The sequence below is a fragment of the Corvus cornix genome, chromosome 1A (assembly GCF_000738735.6).
Source record: "Corvus cornix cornix isolate S_Up_H32 chromosome 1A, ASM73873v5, whole genome shotgun sequence".
Lineage (NCBI taxonomy): Eukaryota > Metazoa > Chordata > Aves > Passeriformes > Corvidae > Corvus > Corvus cornix.
Window position 1 is genome coordinate 58280892 of NC_047057.1, and position 22329 is coordinate 58303220.

Genomic DNA, 22329 nt, shown 5'->3' on the forward strand with positions numbered 1-22329 from the left:
AAAGAAGAGCAATCAGACACAATAAATAATAAATGTTATTTGGATGTCCTTACTGGTGTTATACTACTGCAGGAATAAAAGGAATACTTACAAAAAAAAGGACTCAGCTTGTTAAAGAGTCTTTCCACATGCACTTCACACAGCTTAGGGTCAATGATGTTTTCTAATTTCCTTCTGTGCAATATACCTAAATTGATCAAAGGAATATATTTCTACTATATAATTACTGGAACTCTCTGCTGTTGAATCTGGCAAGATGAAAAAAGTTAGCATAAATATCTTATCCAGATACATACAGGGAATTTTTAAACTTGCTCCAAAGCTTTTTATCACCAACCTCCAATATTTGTGTATAGAGTAGATAACCAACCATCTGTTTTAACATGGCAATTCCAGTGTTTCATAGAATTACTTAGCACTACTCCCCCCCAAATAATTTTTTTTCCAGGATCCCAGGTTTTGCAAGATTTCTACATGGGTAAAGTAGGTCTAAACTCTTAGAATACAAGGACAAGTATACTTTCATTTTACTTTAATGTACAATTGCATTACAGCAGTAGCATCTGGCACACAGCACTCAGCCTGCAGTGCTGTAAATGGAACAATGATGACTTCTTAGGGGAGGGGAAAAAAAAGATGCCATCAAGTTAACATGCACTTTTCAGAATTTTCATTTGCATTTTTAACCCCTTTGAGACCAGTCAAATCATACACTTCCAATGGAAGTACCTCACACATAAAAATAGCCAAAAGGCTTATTAGTCTAGTGGGGTTAATCAAGTTAGTTAGGTCTCATGTGCCTTGAAGAGACCCTGGTAAGACTGTTTAACACTGGCCCCTCTGCCATGAATTCTCATTGTACTGCTGCCTGCAGCATCTGCTCCCTCATTCTGGGATCACAGAAGAAGCGGAGTTTCCGGGGTAAGAGCTTCACCTCCACAGGCATAGCTTCATACTCCTCATTATCAATGCCAAAGGATCCCTCAGCGCCCTGTGTGCAGACAACAGTCAAACATCACACATCATTTCAGCAAGCCTGTAATGCTGATTTTACTAACAGACTACAGGTGAATACTTAGCTGAGTCTCAACCAAGATGCCTCTGTCTTCCAGCCCATTTGCTCTCCACAACAGGGAGACCTATCCTTCACTGCACAGAATGTGTTAAGAGTCTGGTGCATAAGATGTTACCTCACTTAGTTACTAATTAGTGATAATTAAACACTAGGAAGCTTTAATGACCCACATTGTTTATACTGAAGGATTCTTTGCTATTGGAACTACAATTATGTGCACTTAGATCTTGGGTCTGCCAGTGGTGACATAAACTAATCTGCAGAAATGCCTGTTAAGTAACTTCTATTAAATCCATGTTACAAACCCCTTTCAGTATTGTTTCACTATATTGATCTGAAACATGAGATGCAAAGTAATGTACTGGCCAGGAATTACTCAACAGTAGAATTTTCTCAAGTGTTTAATGCTGATAAAGTCACCATGTGATTAAAACCATTCATCAAAATGGCAGGCTGACTTTACGTAAAAACAACTTCAGTGACTGCTTTGTATGCCCTTGACTCATGGGAGGGCTGTGCTACATGGACACTCAAACCAACTCCAAGGGAACTCAGACACCAGAACAGCACAGACTAGAGGAACTTTTACAAGTTCTAGTACAAAAGGTACAGCAAAGCAGTCCACCTCCATCAACATAAGCTGGTGAGACTCATCTGAGCTGCCCCCAGTTCCTTCACTGGAGCTGGGCCATGGAGTTGAACAGCACTGCCCTGTACCATGCACCCATGTTCCAAAGATCTCAGCAGCAGCTGCAGTATGAACAGCTCGTTTTATACCACAACCCTTACTTATGGCCCAGCTGTACTTAGCCCAGCACTGCAGAGTGTTCTTTCAGAATCACAAATCTGCCATGATCTGAATTCAGTGCAAGTATTAGGATGCCAGTTAATCATGACATCATAATTCATTATTTTTACTTGGTAGTGACAGATTTTTTTGCCTTTCAACACATTCTATTCTCCCTTAATATGGAATTATTTTGCCAAATGATAGATCATTTGAAGACAGAAATTATCTATGAGATTGATTTGATGTCCTTGTATAAACAAGAAAATGCCCTCCCAGGGCCACAATAACAGCTTAGAGGCAGGAAAAGATGAATCTAAATTACACAGGTGGGCACAGCTTTGTCTTCTTTCTCAGCTTCATCATTTCAAAGTTTTGAGGCACATCCTTATACTGATCTCAGCTTCCTTGCCCTGTCTTACCCTCCTTTGTCTCCAATATTAATCTTCTTCTCTACAGCACAGTGTTTTCTAGGGCAAAATGTACACATCTTCAATGCTAAGGAGAAGAAGATCTGCATATCACAGAATCACAGAATGGGTATGTTGGAATCAACAGTGGATCATCTGGTCCAACCTCCCTGTTCAAGCAGGGTCATCCCAGAGCACATTGCACAGGATTGTGTCCAGATGGCTCTTAGGTATTTCCAGTGAGGGAGACTCCACAACCTCTCTGTGCAGTCTGTTCCAGTGCCTGATTATCTGCACAGTAAAGTTCTTCTTCCAGAAGTTCTTCCTCATGTTCAGGTGGAACTTCCTGTTCATATGCAATACACTCAAGTAAGAGACCCTTTAACCACCAGGACTGTCTTCATAAAAGATCTGCCACTATTTCCTGGCAGAACAAAGCTCCCCCTCAGGTTTACAGACCACCTGGGGAAGTGCAGTATGTCAGTCCTGGCAAGGGCCTCATTAGCTGCACTGTGGAACTGAGTGTCTCACCTGCAGTGTAATCAATCATCTCCCAGGTTTAGAGTAGGAATTTCTTCAAGTGCAGCATCAACAGGTACAAGAAACAAAGTGAAAGAGTTTTTCAGCTCTCTCAGCTTCTCACCTCTGGAAGTTGCAAGATGCATCTGCTGGCTTGGATGCACTGACTCCCTTCAGGGCACATATGTGGATCACGCATCTTTTGACTTCTGTCCAAACCAAAAGAGAGGTAAGGTAAGGACATGTTTCTCTCAGAAACAGCCTTCTTCAAGGATGACATTTTGTTGTGGTAAATCACTATGCATTTGGTAAACTTAGAGGTTACATAAATTATACAAATATTTGTGGGTTTAACTGTGAAAAAGTAGAAGAGTCCTTCCCTCTTCTGCTGCAGTCAATACATACCAGAATGCACCGACAGCCTCCAACCAGCTTCTGCTCTGAGGCTCACTGAATATATTTGAACATAGAGCACAGTTTTGTGCTCTTCACTTCCATGCTGAACTGTGAACTTCCTGCAGTGAATACCATCTCCTCACATCCCATGCACCTAAACTTACCAGCAACCTAAACGACCCTAAGCCAAAGAAAGATAGAATTATTTGAACCATTAAATTACTATCTCAAAACTAACAAAACCCCCATGTTTTCCATATCGACACCAATCAGCAGCATGATTGGTCTTATCAGCTGCTTCTGTTATCACTCATGAAGAAACCCCCATCATTTTATCCATTCCAAGTAACATATCTGCTTTTGTCAGTTTCTCTCTTCTGGTGCCTGTGACATTCTTGTTTATGTACTGCACTTAGATAAGTGCTGCTTCCTTTCCTACTCCTGCTGATGTCAAAAGGGAGCACATGGAAGGCAGTTTTCCAAGAAACTGCTTGGTGGTGCAAGTGCCACATGGTCTTTTTCAAGTTTTAGGCTGCTTTCCTGTCACTGGCTCAGCTAGTGTAACTTGTGTTACAAAACAGCAAGTTGTGATTCCTTTTCCCCACAAGTGCTGCTGCAGAGGGAGCACAAGCTCTGGGCTGTGCTGACCTTCCTCTGGCCTCCTGACTGACCACACACGTAACCTTTTGACTGGCAAAGGGTACACTGCACCCCAGGCAGAAACCTGTCAGCTTGGGCTCCTCTCCAGACACACAGCAACACACAAATAGCAAAGAGAACAGCACAGAATTACAGTGTTAATACACCATAACTCTCAAGCATGGCAGAATTATCACAGATGTTCCTCTGATGGGCAATGCCGGCTGTCCCCAAATTTCCATCTATCCTGTAGACTGATATGAAAGCAGAGTGTATTTCAGTATTGCCCAGGAGAAGAACTCACAAAAACATGTCAGAATCTCCCTGTATACCAAGTCTTCTATGCCCTGAGGAAGGCAAGCACCTCTTAAAGTCACAGAAAATCCCAGAGAAGGAACATGAGAAGAGAGGGTTGAAACAGGAGATGCTAATCAAAGACAAAAGGAAGAAAAACTAAGGAAAGGGCAGGGAAGGACGGAAGCAATACTAACAGTGCAAGTTTGGTTTTAATCAAATATGTATACACTAAAAGATTGATGAGTGACTGTGAGGGAATTAAACATCCTCCAGCAATATAAATTATAAATCATTGATGGCATGCAATACTGTCAGTTTATACAGTGCTGTACAAACAAGCAGCAAGATTTCCCACCTAAAGTTTAACCTGCTTGGAGTTTAACATACGGGGTCCTAGATACTAGATACACACAAGGCATACTCCGGGGAGCAAGCAGATTTTTTTGGTCAATGAAGGCACATGAAGCGCTCTCTATAGAGATGTAATTATGAGGTCAAGGTAAACTCAAAAAAGCCAAGACATGGAATCAAAGATCAATCAAAGGATAACACTGGTAGAAACAAGTAAGACACAACCCCACTTGCAGTATCATCCCTCTAGCGGTCCCACATAAAAATATCGTAATTCATTTCCCTTCGACTCTGCTCCTCACTCAAGACCAGACAGCAATGTGAAACAGGAACAAGACCAGAAGTCTAACAGCAAGTTTCTATTGATTGTTGCATCCCACTCTATATGCTGAATCACAAAAATACAGGCAGAGAGAGAACCACAACACCTACAGCACATAACATACAACTGGAACCTAGTTTTCATCTCCAGAAGCTGCCAATGTGAAACAATTTAGAGTGAGGCCTCTAACAAAAACACCCCAGTTTGCTGTACTGTTGCTGATAACTGTACTCATGCCCCAGAGTGACAGCTCTCCATACGTACATATACACAATCTAAACTGGCTACCAGGATGTGGATTACTGATGCCACACTTTCCATGCCTGCTCTCCTTCCCTGCAGCACTTCTTAGTAAGCTCTCCATTGCAAACAACTCTTCTTCCCCACCTTATCTAAACATCGGCTCTATGGCTGCTGCAGATGCTCTTGTTCACACAAATTTGATCCACAGCCAGAGGGCACTTTTATACACCTGGGATGACCTCCTCCTTTCTTTGAAATTCAACAGCAGCTACCCTCCAGCACACTGATGCATCTCCACACCTCCCCAGACACACACACTGCCTGAGCCTCCATGGTAGTTTCCTGCTGGATGCATGGTTTTCTCTGTGTGACCCATCAGTTCTCAGCAGCTCATGTCAGTGCCCTCTCCAATATAAAAAACCTTTTTATATCTGCACTGATAAGGTATTTCCCCTAAAAATCTTTCCAACCCCCCAAATTCTGGTATTTAAACTATGCACTAAAAAAGAAGAAAAAAGAAAGAGCTGTTTCACACATTTCCAAAGACAAACCCTGTTGTGCTAGGCAATGGGGGGGCCTCTGATAATGGGCTTGACTCAAAACCCAGCTGGCAAAGGCACAGTGGGATCTCTGAACACCCTGATTCAGCCTTGAGAAAACAGGGCACATTTTTTCTGCTGTGACTCCTCTCTGTACAACTAACCAGTCCCTCCCACTGCTCCCCCACCCCACACACCTCTCTTTGTCTTTCTTTGTTACCTACAGGATTTTTGGCACTATTTAATCAAAAGAGCTTGTTTCTCTGAACTTTGCTTGAACAGCTCAAAGCTTCCAGTACTGCCTCTAATTAGCTCTCAACAGCAGGGCAATGCTAATGCTCCTCAGAGGCTTTTTCTGCACGACACTAACTGTAGTCAGAAAATGTACCACACTACTGCAGGAAGCATGTCCAGTCAACACAAGAGGTATTACTTACAGTGGGAATACACTTGAATATGCCTCCCTCAAGTCACACAAGCTCATCTACCTTTTTCTGCTAGCAAAGTCTTTGAGAACTCAGAACAGCATCTCCTTTGTCTCGCTCCTTTAGGAAACCAGATTCCTTTTGCTTCTAATAGGAAAACCACCTCCTCCTTTCCCTCTGTAGCCTTCAAAGCAAACAAATCAGTCCCAAGCAACCATGGTCCACATGCTCATGCAATTTAAAAGCAGTTGCAGGTGGTAACCCCACTTACAGTGTTTGCATAGGTCAGAAACTTCTATTCCCACTGAGGCTCCTGGGATGCTGAAACAAGGGGCCTGAGCTGCCATTGGTATTATAAACAAGTATCTTGCGGGAATTATTAGGGTGATGACAAGCAGGTAAAACTGCACTGAAATCCTCCCATTGTTTTCACTAGAGGGAGCTCGAAGACTGAGAAAACAGCAAATTAAAAGGTAATATGGAGAGGAGCTCCCTCGGATTTAGCAGGAAAATCTGTTGCTGATAAAACCTGCACTGAAGCCGCAATGTATTTGTGAGTGGGACTGTAAGAAGGAGCCAGAAAAGGCAGCTCTGATTTGCATCTGGTGAGAGCAGGAGGAACAAGCACACTACAAGGCAACACCACAAGCACAAAGGAAAGTGAGTAACATTCACTTTCTTCACATGCTGCTTCCTCATTCCTGCAGCCTTCTTATTCCATGTACAAGCTGGACCAATACATTTGCTTAAAGTCCCTGTTTAAATTCACATCTTCCAAAGTTCTTCCAGCTCAGACCTAATTTCTCACAAGAGCTATTGAGACAAGGAAGCTTTTTCCTTAGGGCCAAGAACTCCCAGGTACCACTAGTACAAATACACCAGCTCTGTGACCCACCTCTCAACCCACTGAGCAGCTAGGGCTCAAAGATTCTGGGGTAAGTCTGCATGGCTGCCTATAGAACTCAGTTATGACAGTAATATCCAAGCAGTACTGACTTAGAGCAACAGGGGAAAAGATGAAAGGTATAGCAAACTCAGAAGCTAGGGAGAACTCCAGGTTCTGAATACCAACACTCCAGGTTCTGTAGTTCTGCCTTGTTTAGAGAAGCAGAAAATGAGTAAGAATTTTAAAGACCAAAATCATTAGCCCCCATGAAGCATTACTGACTGCTGTGCTTTGCAGTCCTCTGCTTCTGAATTTTGCAGCACAGCATGAGAGGAAACCAGTACACTTTTCTGAGATTCTGTCCCCTTTTCACAGCATTCCCATACTCACCCTCTGTGAACAAACTCCCCTTTGCTGATACTCTCTGCTTCAATGCAAATGTCCATGAAGTCCTCAGTGCGCTGTGCAAAAAAGGATTCAGAAATCAAGCAGTTAACATTTGAAAATGCCACACCCAGGATACTGCAATATGTTCACACAACGGCCAGTCCTTTGTCCCACAAAAGGAGGCGGAAGATGCATTTCTGCATTTCATGCTTTATTCAAATCTCAACTTGAGATCTGAATTCGAAATTATAGACAGTATTTTCCCATTAATGAATATTCAATAAATACCACAAGAAGCAAAATAATGAGTCACACATTTGGCTTCTTGTTACGTTTAAAGACAATAGCAGATCTCTTAGGTTTACTAATTTAATTTCTATTCAATGGGTCTTTCATGAATTTCAGCAATAGTACAATGATACAACATTTGGCCACCAAGCACCACAGTAAGAGCATTTTAAACAATACAAATTGGAAATCAAAGTGTCCTTGGTAACAATCCTTTAAACTCCTTACTTAGCTTCTTTCCTATTTACAGCCTGACCTTAAACTGAGTATACAGTAAAGCTTTTTCTGGGAAAGCAACTTTGATTAAGATGCAACTTATTTTTTCATTTATTTTAATATTTCTGTCCTGGAAAAAGTCCTAGTGCAGATGCAATCAAAATGACGAAAGTAAAAATAAATGCATCTATTAGTATAACTTGGTCTATTCCTTTGCTGTTCTGCAGATGTAGTCTTGGCACTGCTTGTGCTGCATCTGTATGGCTTTATCAGCTTCTCTTCAATGGGGCAGCCTAGGCACGAATCTGAGGTGAGATTCGAGACAGGAGTGGCTGGCAGCAGTCAGCAGATACGGCCTGGTATCGATTCCAGAGAGTTGCTATTCAGCTTTGAGGGCTACAGGGACAATGGTTACAAGAGAGGGACTTTAGAGCAGTAGTAAGGGTCCACACTTGTAGAAAAAAAGATGCAGCATCAAGATACTTCCAACTCTACAACAGGAAAGTACAACTGGTCTAACATGAACTTGTCCATTTTTCTAGGCTGTGCAAGAGACCTGAGAACCCTACATCACTTCTTTTTTTTCCAAACCAATATTAAAGTGCATCTTGAAGGCCTGAAGGAGACAAAACCAACAACAAAAAAAGGGCATAAGGGCTAGTTTGTGCCAATCAAGATACTTTTTCAGTTCTCGGCAGGTCTGTTATTACTTTATATCACTGACTCCAATCCAGTTCAGTAACCAAATCTCTTGTGTTTGAGTGCCATCTAGAAACCACTAAAAAAACCCCAAAATACTAGTCTCTGTCTAGCTTCTACCATTACTAGGACACTGACAGTCCAAATAATAAACCACAACAAAGAAGAAACTGAAGTTCATGTGGTACATTCTAAGGAGAAAACAGGAGAACATTTTAAAAACTATACTCTCCTGTTTGGGTTTTTTTGGTCTGATCCTACAAAATAACACATCAATATCACTCAAGTTTTCATGTTCTTAAAGACCCTGAATTCTAAGGAAGAAATATGCTGCAGTGAGTTCAACACTTCCTGTTAACCTGGGTATAGTGGCAAGGGTTTCCTGAAGCCATGAGGAGGAAACGAAGGGAAGCTCACAAGTATAGGATCACTGTGTTTGCATTTTCCAGTAAAGACTGACATACATCCAAATAGCTTTCCCAGAAGTAAAACTGCACCAAAACACAGGCATAAGCCAGAGACAGGTTCTAAAACAATGAATGAACAGCATGAACATGCTGAGAAGGTTATGACAAGAACAGTTCCTTTGCTGCCTTGCTTCTATTCTTCCACAGCCACTTGCATTTCCTTTCCTTCAAATCAGTGTAGCCCCTGTCTTTTCCCTAGTACCAATTATTTTTAACTCCACTCTGAAAGTCCAAAAAAAGAGAGAAAAATCAAAAATTCCAGCTAGACATTCAGGCTCAGCTTCCTTCTAGCAGTAGTTGATGAAACAGAATCACTCTCATATAGGTAAAAAGGAAAAGGAATGCTTCTTGGTGCTTAGTTTACTGACAGGCAATCCTAAAGCTTCTGTTTGGCTACTGAAACCTTGCTGTACAAATTCTTTCTGATCCCACTGCATCCCAGTTTTACATTGGTCTCCAGTACTTTTACACTGGCTCTGAAACTTGCCCATTCCTGGATTCAATCATGGACCTCTTCTTACACGAGGTAGTAAATGTTATTTATATAGACACAAGAATGGGAGTTCAGCAAGAAAGGAAAACTCTGAGCAGGCAGCATTTGGAATCCATTTATGTTATTGTCTTACTGTTAGATCAAGCTGCCTGTTCCGAGTTGCAATGGAAAGCTCAATAGTGGATAGCTTCAGTTCTTCCCAGTCCTCTGGAGCTACCTCCTGGGGGAATTCTGCATATCAGGAAGAGAAGATACCAATCATTAAGTGGAATTTAATTACACAGATCACTACGAAGCATGACGTCAGACAGAAAAATCAGTCAGAGCCATTTTGGCCACTAGTTTTGTTTCTCTAAAATGTCAAAATCTTAAAAAGGGAAAAGGGAGCTTGGGAGTACTGAGGAAAAGAAAAAGATACCATCAGCATTTACACAGTAGCAGAAAAGACTGTCAAGCACAGTACATCACAGCTCTGTGAGTCCTTATGTCCAGGGAGTAACAGATCTCCTGGGCTGGTTACAGGAACACTTAGAAAACCCATTAAATGCTGCTGCAAAAAAACCAAGAATCCAGTGTTCAGAATGCTGTGGTAACACATATTTTCTACAGGAGGAAGCTCGATAGTTCAGTTCTCCTATCCAGGTCACTTGGTTCATGCTCCTGCATGAATCACCTCTGCTAGCCAAGGAGGAACGAGGTCTTTGTACCAGACTATGCAAAATACCCACTCTCTTTCCTCCTGTGGCCTGCCACGTGCACTGCCCAGACAACAGCCCCACCCAAGAGAGGCTCAGAGAACACAAAGTTTATGGTACAGAAAGAATTTAATGCACCCAGAGAAATTTAGGGCTTCTGCATGGCCCAAATTTTACTGTTCTATTTAAAGTAACATTTGTTGCTCTGTGTCAGCAACTCTCCCCACCCTGGAAAGCAAAGGCTGCTCCTCTCTCCCCAGCTCACTAAGAAGCCATTCTGCTGGAAGAAGATTTCAAGAAGCTCACCCAGAAGTGCCAAGTAACCTCTATGGATGCCTCCACAGCAGTGGCAACTGTGAGTCCAGAGAATACCCTGGTCTCTTTACAAATGAGTATTTGTTTATGAGACCACAAACATTGGCAGGACCACTCTGTTCCATTTCTGACAGATACCACCATAACTATCTTGACAAAAATCACAGTTTAAATAAACGAAAAAAGTAAACAAACACATAAATAATAGTAATAAAAAAGAGAGCAGTAAAGTAGACAGGCCCTCCACACAACACACCCCTGGACCTATCAGAGGAGTAGAGCCTGTCTGTGAGTTCATGCCAGAACACACCCAGCCCACCTTTGGGAGATGACCAGTACGATCGAAGCCGTCTGTAAAGCCTCACATACAAAGGAGGTCTGGACGGTTTCTCATCTGGCTCTTCTGGAGGTCTCTCAGTTGGACCCAGGTACATGAGAGCAGCTTGATGTTTCTGAGGCCACTCCTTGGATTTACACAGAAAGGAAATACAGATGATAAAAGGGCATTTTGTTTAGCACTTACCTGTTTATTCTGTTTAGTCCTGTAGCCTTTTTATTGTGTACTCACACACAGTCCTGCAGAGCTACCCAGACCCCCCCGCTGCCTCAGCCTACTTTATGGCTCTCCAGTCTCCAGATTCATGGGTGAGATGACATTTCTGCAGTTTCAAAAAGATTACCCACAGTTCCCAAATCCACTAATCTAATCCTTCCCTGCACAGAAGTGAAGGCATTTTCCCCTCTGTGAACACAGGGTGAAGGGATGTTTTCCTTGCTGCTGATGTGTGGCAGGGTGACACAGCTGCTTCTGGCTGGAGGGAACAACCCAAACCAGCAAGGTCAACATTAATGTCTGAAAGCACAGTTGGTTTCTGTATGGCACAAACGCAACCTCAAAGAGCAACTGCTCAGCAGGATCCAGTGCAAACAGACAAAGACTACAGTGCTGTGTGCAGCCAAGGGGCACTAAAACCTGACAGGCCTTTGCTCTCCAGCAACTCAAACAATCCAGACCTGGCCTGATAGTCAGGTGCTTATAAACAGCAACACAACAGGTCTCAAGGCAAGTCACATGAGCTCCACAAAGCACCTTAGGGGAAAAAAAAAAAAAAAAGAAAAAGAAAAGTACTAACACATTATTCTTGGTGATATTTCAGATTCCAGTCCCAGGGCTACAGAAGAACCTTAGCTTTTGAAATATCTCCAGATGTTGACAAAGTTTATTTCCTGTCACTGTTTTGAAAATAATTTCCAAAATGCTCCAAACACAGGACTTAGGGAGGGAATAATTTCATTGGCTTTTCAATCTATATACGAAAACAACACAGCCAAGAGCCCACATGAACTCAATACCATTATTTTTCTATGTATAAAACTTGAGAAGTAGTTTTGGATCATGTAGCATAGGTTGTTAAGCTAATTCACCTCACACCTCTGAGAACAAGGAAAGATTTCACTCTCATACTTACATAATAAGCAGGACAAACAGAGGTTGTATCAGTAGGGCCGTACACAAACAATAAATATTAATGATTAAATGGAAAAGCAGCAATGCTGTGGTAATTTAAGGCTGTGTATTTTAGAAGAGAGGATAACACTCATAACAATGCCCCTACCAATATCAGAAGTGAGCTCTTTCCAATTACACTTTTTTCAGCTACAGGCCATCCTGTTTCAAAAGACACCCACAGTAAAAACAGAAAATATGAAGTATGCAACAGCAAACACCAGCCAGGAAGCGATTAAGCTCAACAGGCTGGAGCCACTTCTTGTAGAAATTAACGAAATGCTAACATACGAGGCACATAAAAGCAATGAATACCACCATCAGGGGAGATCAGGTAGAAACTTTTCTATCTAAATAGCCGAAGAAGTGGGCACTTCTCTTTAACCTTCAGCAGGTTAAACAGATCTTTTTAATGTACAATTAACGGCTCACCAGAGAAATCCACTACCACCACCCCCAAATGAGCCTAAGGACTCAAAGGAAGCGAGAAAGGAGTTGGACAGAAATGAAGAATAGGTTTCTACCTAGAATGCCAGCACACAGAAGCTTAACCTCAGATTTTCTGGGGATGGGGGGGAAAACTCACCCCAACTTTCCTGGATACCTTACTATTAAGCCCTCCTTTACAGCAGTTTGCTATAAGGGAAGCATTGGCACTGTCACAGACAGCATGGCTAGACTGCACTATTTGATCTACTGCACCAGCTCCTGGGTATTTCCACTGCCTTTCATGAGGTTCCTTGTATGTTCAGAGAACAGGAAAACCACGTGAATGAAAATGCCTTACCTTTCATGCAGGTCAAATTTTAATCTTTCCAGGATCACTTTTAAGCAACAGGAAAGTTTAAGGCAAGATAAAAGCTATTCACCTTCATTTTACTACACAAGGAAGCCTGATTATCAATGTGCATGAGCAGTCTAATTATAGATCCTTCTGCCAGATGAATAAATCAGAGTGAAATGTTATTACAAAGACTGTTGAAAAAAGGTGGTTGAGCACTTTAGCACTTCACCACCACTGCTGCTCACCAGTTTCACAGGGGGTTATTGGCTTCCCCTGGTGATCTTGCAGCAATAGATCCCCAGTAAAGGAAATTTTTTAAAAAAGTATTTCTCTTCCCCTTCCTTTCTTCAGAAGTCTATCAACTGGTAGGCTTTTTAACAAGTTGAGTTTCACTCCCATTTTATATTGTTACCAGAATCCTTCACAAAAGCTTGCAGATAGATTATACAAAACAAAGTCAGCCTGTTCATTTCCCAAACAAAAACACTTTCCTCACAATAAATACTTACCTTAAATGTGCTGAAAAAGTGAGCTGCTTTGGTTTTCAGAGGCCCAAGGTACCAGTACCTGAAAAAGAACAGAAACAGAACTTCTAAGATATCCTGGAGTCAGTATTAGGAAAGGGGGAAACTTTGCATGAAGTCAGAGCACACAGGCTTGTTTGCCACTGAGTTAGTGCTCCCTGACAACCTTCAGCTTTTTGATACTGTCAGATAGTTTCTACACATCACCAGCAGCCTAGCAGTGACAACCTTATCCTGAGTTACACACCACCAAAATGCAGTGTATAATCTTCACTACAGGCAGCAGGACATCTACTATCAGAATTTTACCTTGTTACAGGAGACAACTGGGGATGTGGTCTAACAGCTGGTGGTGTGCATCTCCACAATATGCAATACAGCGTTTCCAAAGGAGGGAGGAAACAAACAAAAAATCAAAAGTTTCAGCGACAAAAGAACCAGCAAACATTCATTAGTCCCAAAGGATTCTCACATCAAAATCAGGGTTTTACAAAATAAAAATCCTGCCAGCCACACAGCACTGTACAGAAATCTAAAGACGTGACTGCATTTAGGCAGGCCTGGCACACATTTTGATCACCATCTTTCACCAAAGAGGGTCAACAAAGCACATTAAACAGCACCAGCTCAAGAGTACTGCAGATCTAAGGATATCATTAACCATTAAGGCATGCAACTGTCCCACCACTCCCCTCGAGCCATGAAATTGTCTGTAAAATAGTAACATAATACAGCACCGGGTCTCCAGCAGCACGCTTAGCAGAGGGATAGTCAAGCACATTTCTGCAACTGTGTCTTAAAGCTTAACTCCCTTTGAGTTCTTTTCAGTTTAAGATCAGCTGCACTAGAACACACCAAATGTTTTTAGTCCAATAACCCATCTCTCACAGGGAGCAAAAGTGGATGAAGTGGGAAAGTATAAAAACAGGACAAGCACATGTGGATCTTGTTCCAAGCAGATCTGAGCACCTGTTCATTTGTTGCTGAAGTGCTTTCCAAGCTGGATATGTTTCTCTGCATTCAAAAGCATTTATAGAAGGAAGCAAGGCTTGAGGATGTTCGTGTGCCTCACATACAAAAGTGCTGTCATGCCTCCAGCACTGAGCCCAAAGGACTCTTACAAAACGGAAGTGCTGCAGGGAAAGATGTGAAGGCTGACACCAGGAGAAAACCTGGGCATAGGCAGGAAGCCCAGTAGGAGTGTAGAGCAGAGAGAAGTGCACTTCCTTGAACTGGGGGCTGCAATTAGCAGGAGAGCCTGCAGCACAGCCAAGTCAGCACCTACACAGCCTACTAAGAATGTCCCTGGCTTCCCAGGGACAAACAACATGACCATTTACTGCATCTCTCCCATCCCACATCACTTCTCAAACCTACTCAAATGCTTTCCAAACAGACTCCAAAGGTCTGCTACCTCTTCCTTCCCGACACAGATAGCTCATTCACAAAGTACATGGTATTTCCTTACAGCTGCATTTCCTCCATAAGAGCTTGGGAGGTGAGCAGCTTTGGCCCCGCTGCTCCTCCAGCAGATAATGCTTGTCATTTGATACACAGACAGTGACATGTTAAATGTCCATTTGGAGAAAGCCCAATAATTATGAGTTTAACATTCAGAGAACAGTCATCAGATAGCACAGTCCACGCCATTTCTGGCAGGAACTGAAGGACATCTCTACTGCATCTGATGTCCCTTGTTGGAATTGAGTTTCAGAGTCCGCATGCAGCTTTTCATTGGCAGATGATGAAAAACAATGGCCAATTACTTTACTTAGACTTTACTCAGACTTTACTCAAGGGAGAGATTTTCCCATCACAATCTGAATAAAGTTCCAGAAGCAGATACCACAAGGCAAGAAGAAAATAAATACATAAAGGAATAGGTCAGCACCAAATAATTGTTTATTTCAAATTACAGAAATTCTGATACATCTTGCACTCCCATGTGTGTAATGCAAGACCTAGCAAGAGTGGGTGCCTCTGCCTGTCAGATGCCTACACCCAAAAAAAGACTTACTTGAGAGAGGGGGATGTGTCTTTTTAGGCAACAGATGCTAAAAAAGGTACGGTTTCAAAAACCAGTTTTTCTTACTTGCTAACTTTAACTCCTGCATCTCTGTAAGATCCCCATCTTAAACCAGAGACTGCAAACACAGGCTGTTCCTTTTCTCCCTGTAAAGAAAAAGAAACACTGCAAAATTGCTTTCTCTTACCTTGTTTCCAACTTTATTTTCTGAAGTTGGAAAAATAGCATTTCTACATAAAAACTGATTTGTGATTAATCCCAAAAGGGAAGTTTAACAGAAGAGGTATGACAAACAGCTAACAGCAATAAAGCTTAGCAGAATTTAAGCATTGTACATTCCATCTGCTCCAGAGAGGAATATAAGAGGTGAAGTTTTGAAGAGGCAGCCTGAGTTTGACTGCACACCCAGCAATGGCCATTTCATTTTGTGGATTTGACTGTCAGCCAAAAGCAAGGAGCTCTGCACAGCGACACAACACTCTCACTGCAGAAATGTTCATTCTACAACTGAACAGAAAAATAATATTCAAAAACCATACAGGGCATAGTCAAAGGTTCTCCCATTTTGTATCTTTTAGTTTGTCAAAGAAAGCTATTAACTTCACAATACACACAAATGCATCAAATCAGCAGCCAGCTACTGCTACCTCTCACCATTGCTACGGAAATAGCACTGTTATTAAGTTTTGTATTCATCAATACTCTCTGAGTCTCAAGGAAAGGTGATGTTGAGGCATTCTAGTGTTTTGTTCTGCTTAGACTGTCTGATGCCACAGCACATGGTAGAGAAATGACTGCCACCAGAACTGCTGATATCATAAACCAAAATTCGTAACAGCAATACACAGAGGAAAAGCAGTCCATGTAAACATAAACACATGAGAACAGGAAAGTTTTAGGAATGTTTGGCTCCAAATAAGTAGATGCTTTCACCTTGATCTGCAAGACATCAAGTGGAACTGTCTCTCCTTTCAAAATGGCCAACGTAGCATTAGTAATATGCCTGCAAAACAAATAGGAAAAAAGCAAAGGAAAACAAACAGGAAGAAAGGAAATGTGTAAGCTTTAAAATTACATTTCTTTTTCAGCAAATTTCAGTATGAGTCCAGGTAGGGTTTTTTTTCAGCAAACGTAAAAACCCCAGGGAAACGTGCTGCACTTAACTGAAATCAAAAAGCAAAATGGGTGGTTGCAACACATGACAAAACCTAACAAACAGCAGAATTCACAAAAAGCAAAAGGTAATTATCAGCCTAAGCTTTTGAGAGATTCCTCCTTTTTGAGCCAAGCTGGTAGGTCAGAGGCCAACTGTGTTACTTGCTGTTTCAGATACTTAATGCACTAAGGACCCAAACCATGGTTTTATTTTAGTGGTGGCAAGTATCACAGCCTGGGAGAGAAGGGGGCAGCATGACTGGTCTCAACTCATGTGTCTGAGATTGAGCTGCATTTGTATGTGCTAATTTATTCTGAAGTTTTCAATCAACATAAATCTACTTATCAGCAGTGCTCATGTCGTTTAGGTTTCCATTAAGTTGTGGACAGTAGCCAGGGTACTTCGTCATTTCAAGGTGTAAAAATTTTGTAACCAAAGTGTCTAAGTCCACTAAATAGTCTGTGTTCAAACCTTAAAGCATACATTTGATTGAAACTGCTTCCTTGTTTTCAAAGTTGGGTAATATTTAGTTTCCACATTGCATACATTTCCAGGGTCTCAGCAGGACAAGGAAAAAATGCAGTTTTCAGATCCAGCCCAATATCCATGCGAATCTGGGAGAAATTGCCCTTGGTTTCATCAGGATTTGAATACTGAGACAGATAAGGAAGCTATTCTTCCCACAGCCCATCTTCTCTCCCAGCTCTTATCTTTCTCTAAGACCTTTACAGTTCCTACACTCCAAAGTAAGAGAGTGCTGAAGGAACCAAAGCCCAAATATTTATTTGAAAATGTCACTTCTGCACTTCTTAACTCAGGTTCTGTTACTGGTGCAGGTTGTTCAGCAGCCTATTGGCCAAATTACCTTCAACTTCACCAGTGTGCTGCAGTCCCACCTGCACAGTTCACTACCTTGGGACAAGATCATCCATTTCAAACAGCTTCTTTGGAACCCAAACATAAATTATTATTTTAATCTTAGCTGCTGATTACAGCCTTGTGCACTTCTCTGAGCTTCAAAGCACTCTGGTAGTTTTAATGAAGGATGTTATGCCAGTTGACTCCTGGGTTTTATGTATGATGGCTACCAGCAAGGGTTCCACAAAGAAAAATGATAATGAGTTAGTGGGAGAGTGAGAGTGAAAAGATTTCAGGATCAAGAAGAAATATATTTATTATGATGAAAAATATATTGATTATTATTTATATCATTATTACAAGGAAGGGAAGAATTGAAAAGAAAAGAAGTGTGGGGAAAAGAAAGATTGTTTGACTTCCTTTTCTCTTTATAAGGGGACGAAACAATCCTGCAACAAACTGGACTGTAGGCAACAGATACCACCAGACTGGATCATATCCAGGATGCTGAAGGTAAGAATTGTGTTGCTGGATTACTGCCAGCATCAGTCCCACCTCAGGGAAAAGTCAGTGCTGCCCTGCAAGTCAGTAATGGGATCCAACCTTTCCCATATTCTTGTATGCCTTACTTTGCAGGTGCTAACCAGGCTATATGTGGACTGGTTTCTACAATTCTTAGACTGGAGAAGGGTCAGAAAGAGGACTTATTTTTGGCTTATTTTGTCATATCCTCGCTATATCCGTCATACCTTTTTTGCTCTTCCTAAGATGCTGATCCTTTTAATCCCTCTTTCTTTTTAAACGCTGAGCATCACACGATCACAGAGAAATTAGCCACAGCAAATGATTTCTAATAATACATACATTTCCTTCTTTTAATTTTTAGTCAGTTTTTGGAAGTCATTAACTCAGGCAAGTCCAGAGAATCATCAGGCTCTGCCCAGAGACTGCCAACTTCTATGTAACACAGAAGAAAAAGAAAAGCATCAAGCTATCAAGAAGCACTGCTCCTTGGAAACAAACCGTGTCTCAGAAACATGCAATACTTACTGGACTTGATTCGTGCACTCAGGGTACAGTGTGTGGCTCAAAGTGCAAGTTTTTCCAAGGGGTATGAATCCTATAGGAATCTTACTGAAGGCAGCCTGGACATATGAGGAGAGTAAATTAACATTTGCATGAAGCTTCCTGTGTGGAGATCACAGCTGTGTCTGGCATCACCCCGTTGGCACTGAGCAGCCAGGCACTTCCTCACACAATGACTCAGAACATGGCACCCAAATCTGTGAACCCACCACTGCCAAATGGGTACAAAGGAGCTCTCTGTAACCATTAAGAGCATTGTTACATGTTACATGTTTGGCAGCCACATCCCAACTAATGCATGGATTCTACCAGCAATCCGCCATCTTTCTTAATACTGATGGTGGCATCACAGGCTCTGAATCTCATTTACCACTGCAGAAATCCCCCTCTGACAGAGTAACCTTGCATAGCAAAGAGATTTTCTCACTTAAGGAAAGGAAATTAATTGATTCCTCTGCCATCCAAATCATGAAGCAGCAGATTTTTGGAAGTCACTGACCATGCTATTTTTCTGTACCACTGTTCAGCAGAAGGGCTTGTTGAAGGAGCAAGTTATTACCCTACACCTCATCTTAAACCTCTCTTCTTGAAGCGTGTCAGCAAATCAGTGTAAATACCACATATCCCAGTGCACCCTCTCCCTCCTGGGCGATGCTGCCAGCAGCACCTGGGCACAGCCAATCCGCAGCCACTCAGGAATTCCCGTCTCACTGCACCCCCCAGCGCTCTCCCCTGCTGTCTCTGTGTCACCTGCGAATCCTAACACTCTCAAACACCCTGCTCTGATTCTCTTCAGCCCTGCTTTACACTGTGCAGATGAGAGGCTGCTTGCAGCTCCTGCAGTCAAGCTCTGCTCCCCTGGCTGCTAGGAACAGGGCTTCTGGAATACCTCGCACAGGCTCTTCTTATGCAGGCAACAGTGGTGTGACGCCCACAAGTGAAAAGGGAAGCAGGGCACAGAGAGAGGAAGCTCAAGTGCAGATCTCTGCTCCTAGGACAGAGTGACATGAAGTACAAGAATTCCTTGCCCAAAGACACAAAGTGACACAGTGGCAATACTACAATGCGGTATTCCACCTGTAATTGTGCTGGATGCAGAATTTCCTACACTACTGCAAAACAATCCAAGCTACATCAAGATAAGAAGCCAAAAAAATAAAGAGAAACTAGCCAGTAAAGCCTCTAAAACTTTTCTTCCACTATCTTTGGATAATAAAGGTCTCAGGATCCAACTATAATAATATTCAATTTAAAACTGTGATTTCTCAGAATTGATATAACTAGCCCTCCTTTAAAAATACTGACTCGGTTGCAGAGTTCCCCTTGTCACATTCAGACAAAGCAAATGCCCAAACAGAAACAATTCAAGCTGCCAAGGGTATCATCATAATCTCGTCTGGATCATTTAATTGAGTTTTTGCCAGCTCCTGCCAGAAGGTGCTGGGAACAATGATTCCCTCCTTTCTTCAATAACACTGTCCTCCCACTTTAAAAAGAAAAATCTTTCTCCATTTCCATTCAGAGTGATCCACCTTGAGAGGTTAAAATTTGCTTAGTACAGCCATCTGCATAGGTAGGTATGCACTGCTTGAAGAAACAGCAAAGCAATCCCAAAGCAGTAAGAGTGTGACCAGAACTGAATTCGGTTTCAAGCCTGTACAAATACAAGAAAAACACGTACTTTTGCCCAATGCTTTTGCCAAACAAAGTGGCATGCACAGCTGGTCCATGGGTCTTTGAAAATTGAGCATTTGGCTTCTCCACAATCCCTGCTCTGACACTGGAAACTTTCCAAAGCCATGCCTTGGGAGTCACTGCACTCCCTCAGAAAGGGAACAAAGAACAACAGGCAGCATTGCAGGACAGTAGCCCAGCTGGCTTATTACACAGCAAGCTGGCTCCAGATTAGTAAGCAACGTGTCTGCTGAAGGCAGCTGAGGCTAAGACATCACAATGGATGCACAAGACACTCCAAGAAATAAACACAATTTTTAAAATGACACCTTCTCACCTCATCTGCTCTACGGAGAAGTCCAGTTATGACCTGAAAAACATGGCAAATGCTCAGCTCTAAGAATTTTATTTTTCAGTTACAGTAAAAAGCTATGGAATTCTTAACCATGTTTAGTCTTTGAAAAGATTTAAGGAGCAGCTACTCTTTTATGGAAGGTGCTACAGTTGTTTACACAGGAAAGGAGGAATGTTCAGCCTGCAAACATGTTGGAAACAGCAGGGTTATGAGTGTGCCCGAGTACATGCTGGCACCACAACCAATGCCAGTGTAAAGGTTTTAACACTGGATAATGCTCTGCATAATGCAAAACCAGCACCAGTAAGTGCAATTAACAAAAGGCCAGAACGAACTTGCACGTGTATTCTTATCACTTTCTCTTAAGGTCATTGCATTCATTTAGCCATTGTCTTATGAAACCAGTAGCTGGCAACCAGGAATTGCTTGAATAAAACACAGTCTTACTTGAAAAGAGAATATCCCCCAGTTCTGCTCCTGTCATTAATCATCTTGACAATAGGCATTTATTAAGTATGTTCTGTGCTTTGTTGTCATTCCCACGTAATTTTTAAATTATCTGATTCCCACTTCGCAAAATATGCATTCCTCTTGGGGAGCATATAGAAAGGAAGGAACTTTGAAAATCAAACCATTACAACTACATTACACAGAGAGAAAAAGTTAGAACCATGTCCCTCCAAAGAGTTTGCTCATTCTAGAATAAAGTTCTGGAAGACAGTTATGTCACACACTCTTTTTGTCCCCACTCTTATCATCTCTTTAAGACTAATACCAATGAGCAGAGTGTTCTGCCCCCAGAATAATATAACATTTACTGAAAATACAGATACTGAGCGGGACAGATCTCTAAGAACAGCTGCTATGATGCTGCTACATTGCACAGACTCAATCTTCTTGCCCTCAGCCCAGCTATGATTCTCAACAAACCAGGCTCCTGCAGTACCTCTTGGACTGTGCCATCTCCTCCTGCAATAATGATCAGATCCGTGTTTTCCATTAATTCCAGAAGCTTTTTTGCTTGTCCCTCATAATCAGTCTGAAGAAACAGAAACCCAAACATGAGGACTCAAATGACTATTTCTAGTGTATGTCTCTTAGACTTAGACATACTCTTAGAAAAAAAATCATCTATCCATCTGGTTAATAGTTATTTTTATACAGGCACACAGTACTGTATATTACTTACAGTCAGAGATTTTTTTTTCAACTTATAAAACCAGTTTGATGCATAATATAATATGTGCAAGCAAACACGCACACACACAGGTTAAATGAAATATCAGAGCAAATCTTACTCAATAGATCTAGAATACCATAGCAATAATCATATTTTCAGGTAATTTTACATTGAAACAAATCCAGAAGCCAACCACGCTCTTGCAGAAAAACTCCCAGTATCTTTAACAGTAAAAGTGCTCAAATGCATCTCCTGAAACACAGCATCAACGACACAACAGGCCACTGCCTGACAGCCACTGACAATGTATTTAGCAGCAAAGAGTACTGACTTTTTAAACCATCAGAACTGTTTTCTGCCAAATGAATGTCTTTTGCAGAGCCATCTCAGCCTCACTTCCTTACCCAGTCCTGTTTTGCCAGCTTTTCAGGTCTGACACTACCAAACATCAGTTTTAAGTCTTGCAAAATAATTTCTTCTCTTAGGGTGGGACTAGGTATTTTTAATGATCAGAGAAAGGGACTAATAAAAACAGCACTTTAAGACTCAACCTTGTGAAAAAGATTCCAAGGCAGAAAGATGCATATTAGAGTACTTTGCTGTTAGGACACACTGACTATTAAGCAATCCACATGTCACAGCCGCAAAAACCTGCAAAAAGATCAGAATTCCTTCATGTTTCCTTGTTCTTCTCTTTCCAAAGAAAATCTGTTTGTTAATTCATACCATT

General features: G+C 41.7%; 1 protein-coding gene across 3 annotated transcripts in view; it reads right to left on the minus strand.

The window, feature by feature from the left end:
• Positions 1 to 515: 515 nt before the first annotated feature.
• The window catches only part of AGK (acylglycerol kinase), a 37464-nt gene continuing 15650 nt past the window's right edge, over positions 516 to 22329 (minus strand). For all 3 annotated transcript variants that reach the window (XM_010410394.3, XM_039570569.1, XM_039570568.1), the window contains 11 exons: positions 21366 to 21458; positions 20402 to 20434; positions 18355 to 18449; positions 16224 to 16293; positions 15357 to 15436; positions 13250 to 13307; positions 10769 to 10913; positions 9573 to 9670; positions 7280 to 7350; positions 2916 to 3000; positions 516 to 991 (listed from right to left, as the gene is read on the minus strand). In XM_010410394.3, the coding sequence (XP_010408696.1) occupies positions 854 to 991; positions 2916 to 3000; positions 7280 to 7350; positions 9573 to 9670; positions 10769 to 10913; positions 13250 to 13307; positions 15357 to 15436; positions 16224 to 16293; positions 18355 to 18449; positions 20402 to 20434; positions 21366 to 21458 (966 nt within the window). In that variant the 3' untranslated portion in view covers positions 516 to 853. The remainder of the gene's footprint in view (positions 992 to 2915; positions 3001 to 7279; positions 7351 to 9572; positions 9671 to 10768; positions 10914 to 13249; positions 13308 to 15356; positions 15437 to 16223; positions 16294 to 18354; positions 18450 to 20401; positions 20435 to 21365; positions 21459 to 22329) is intronic.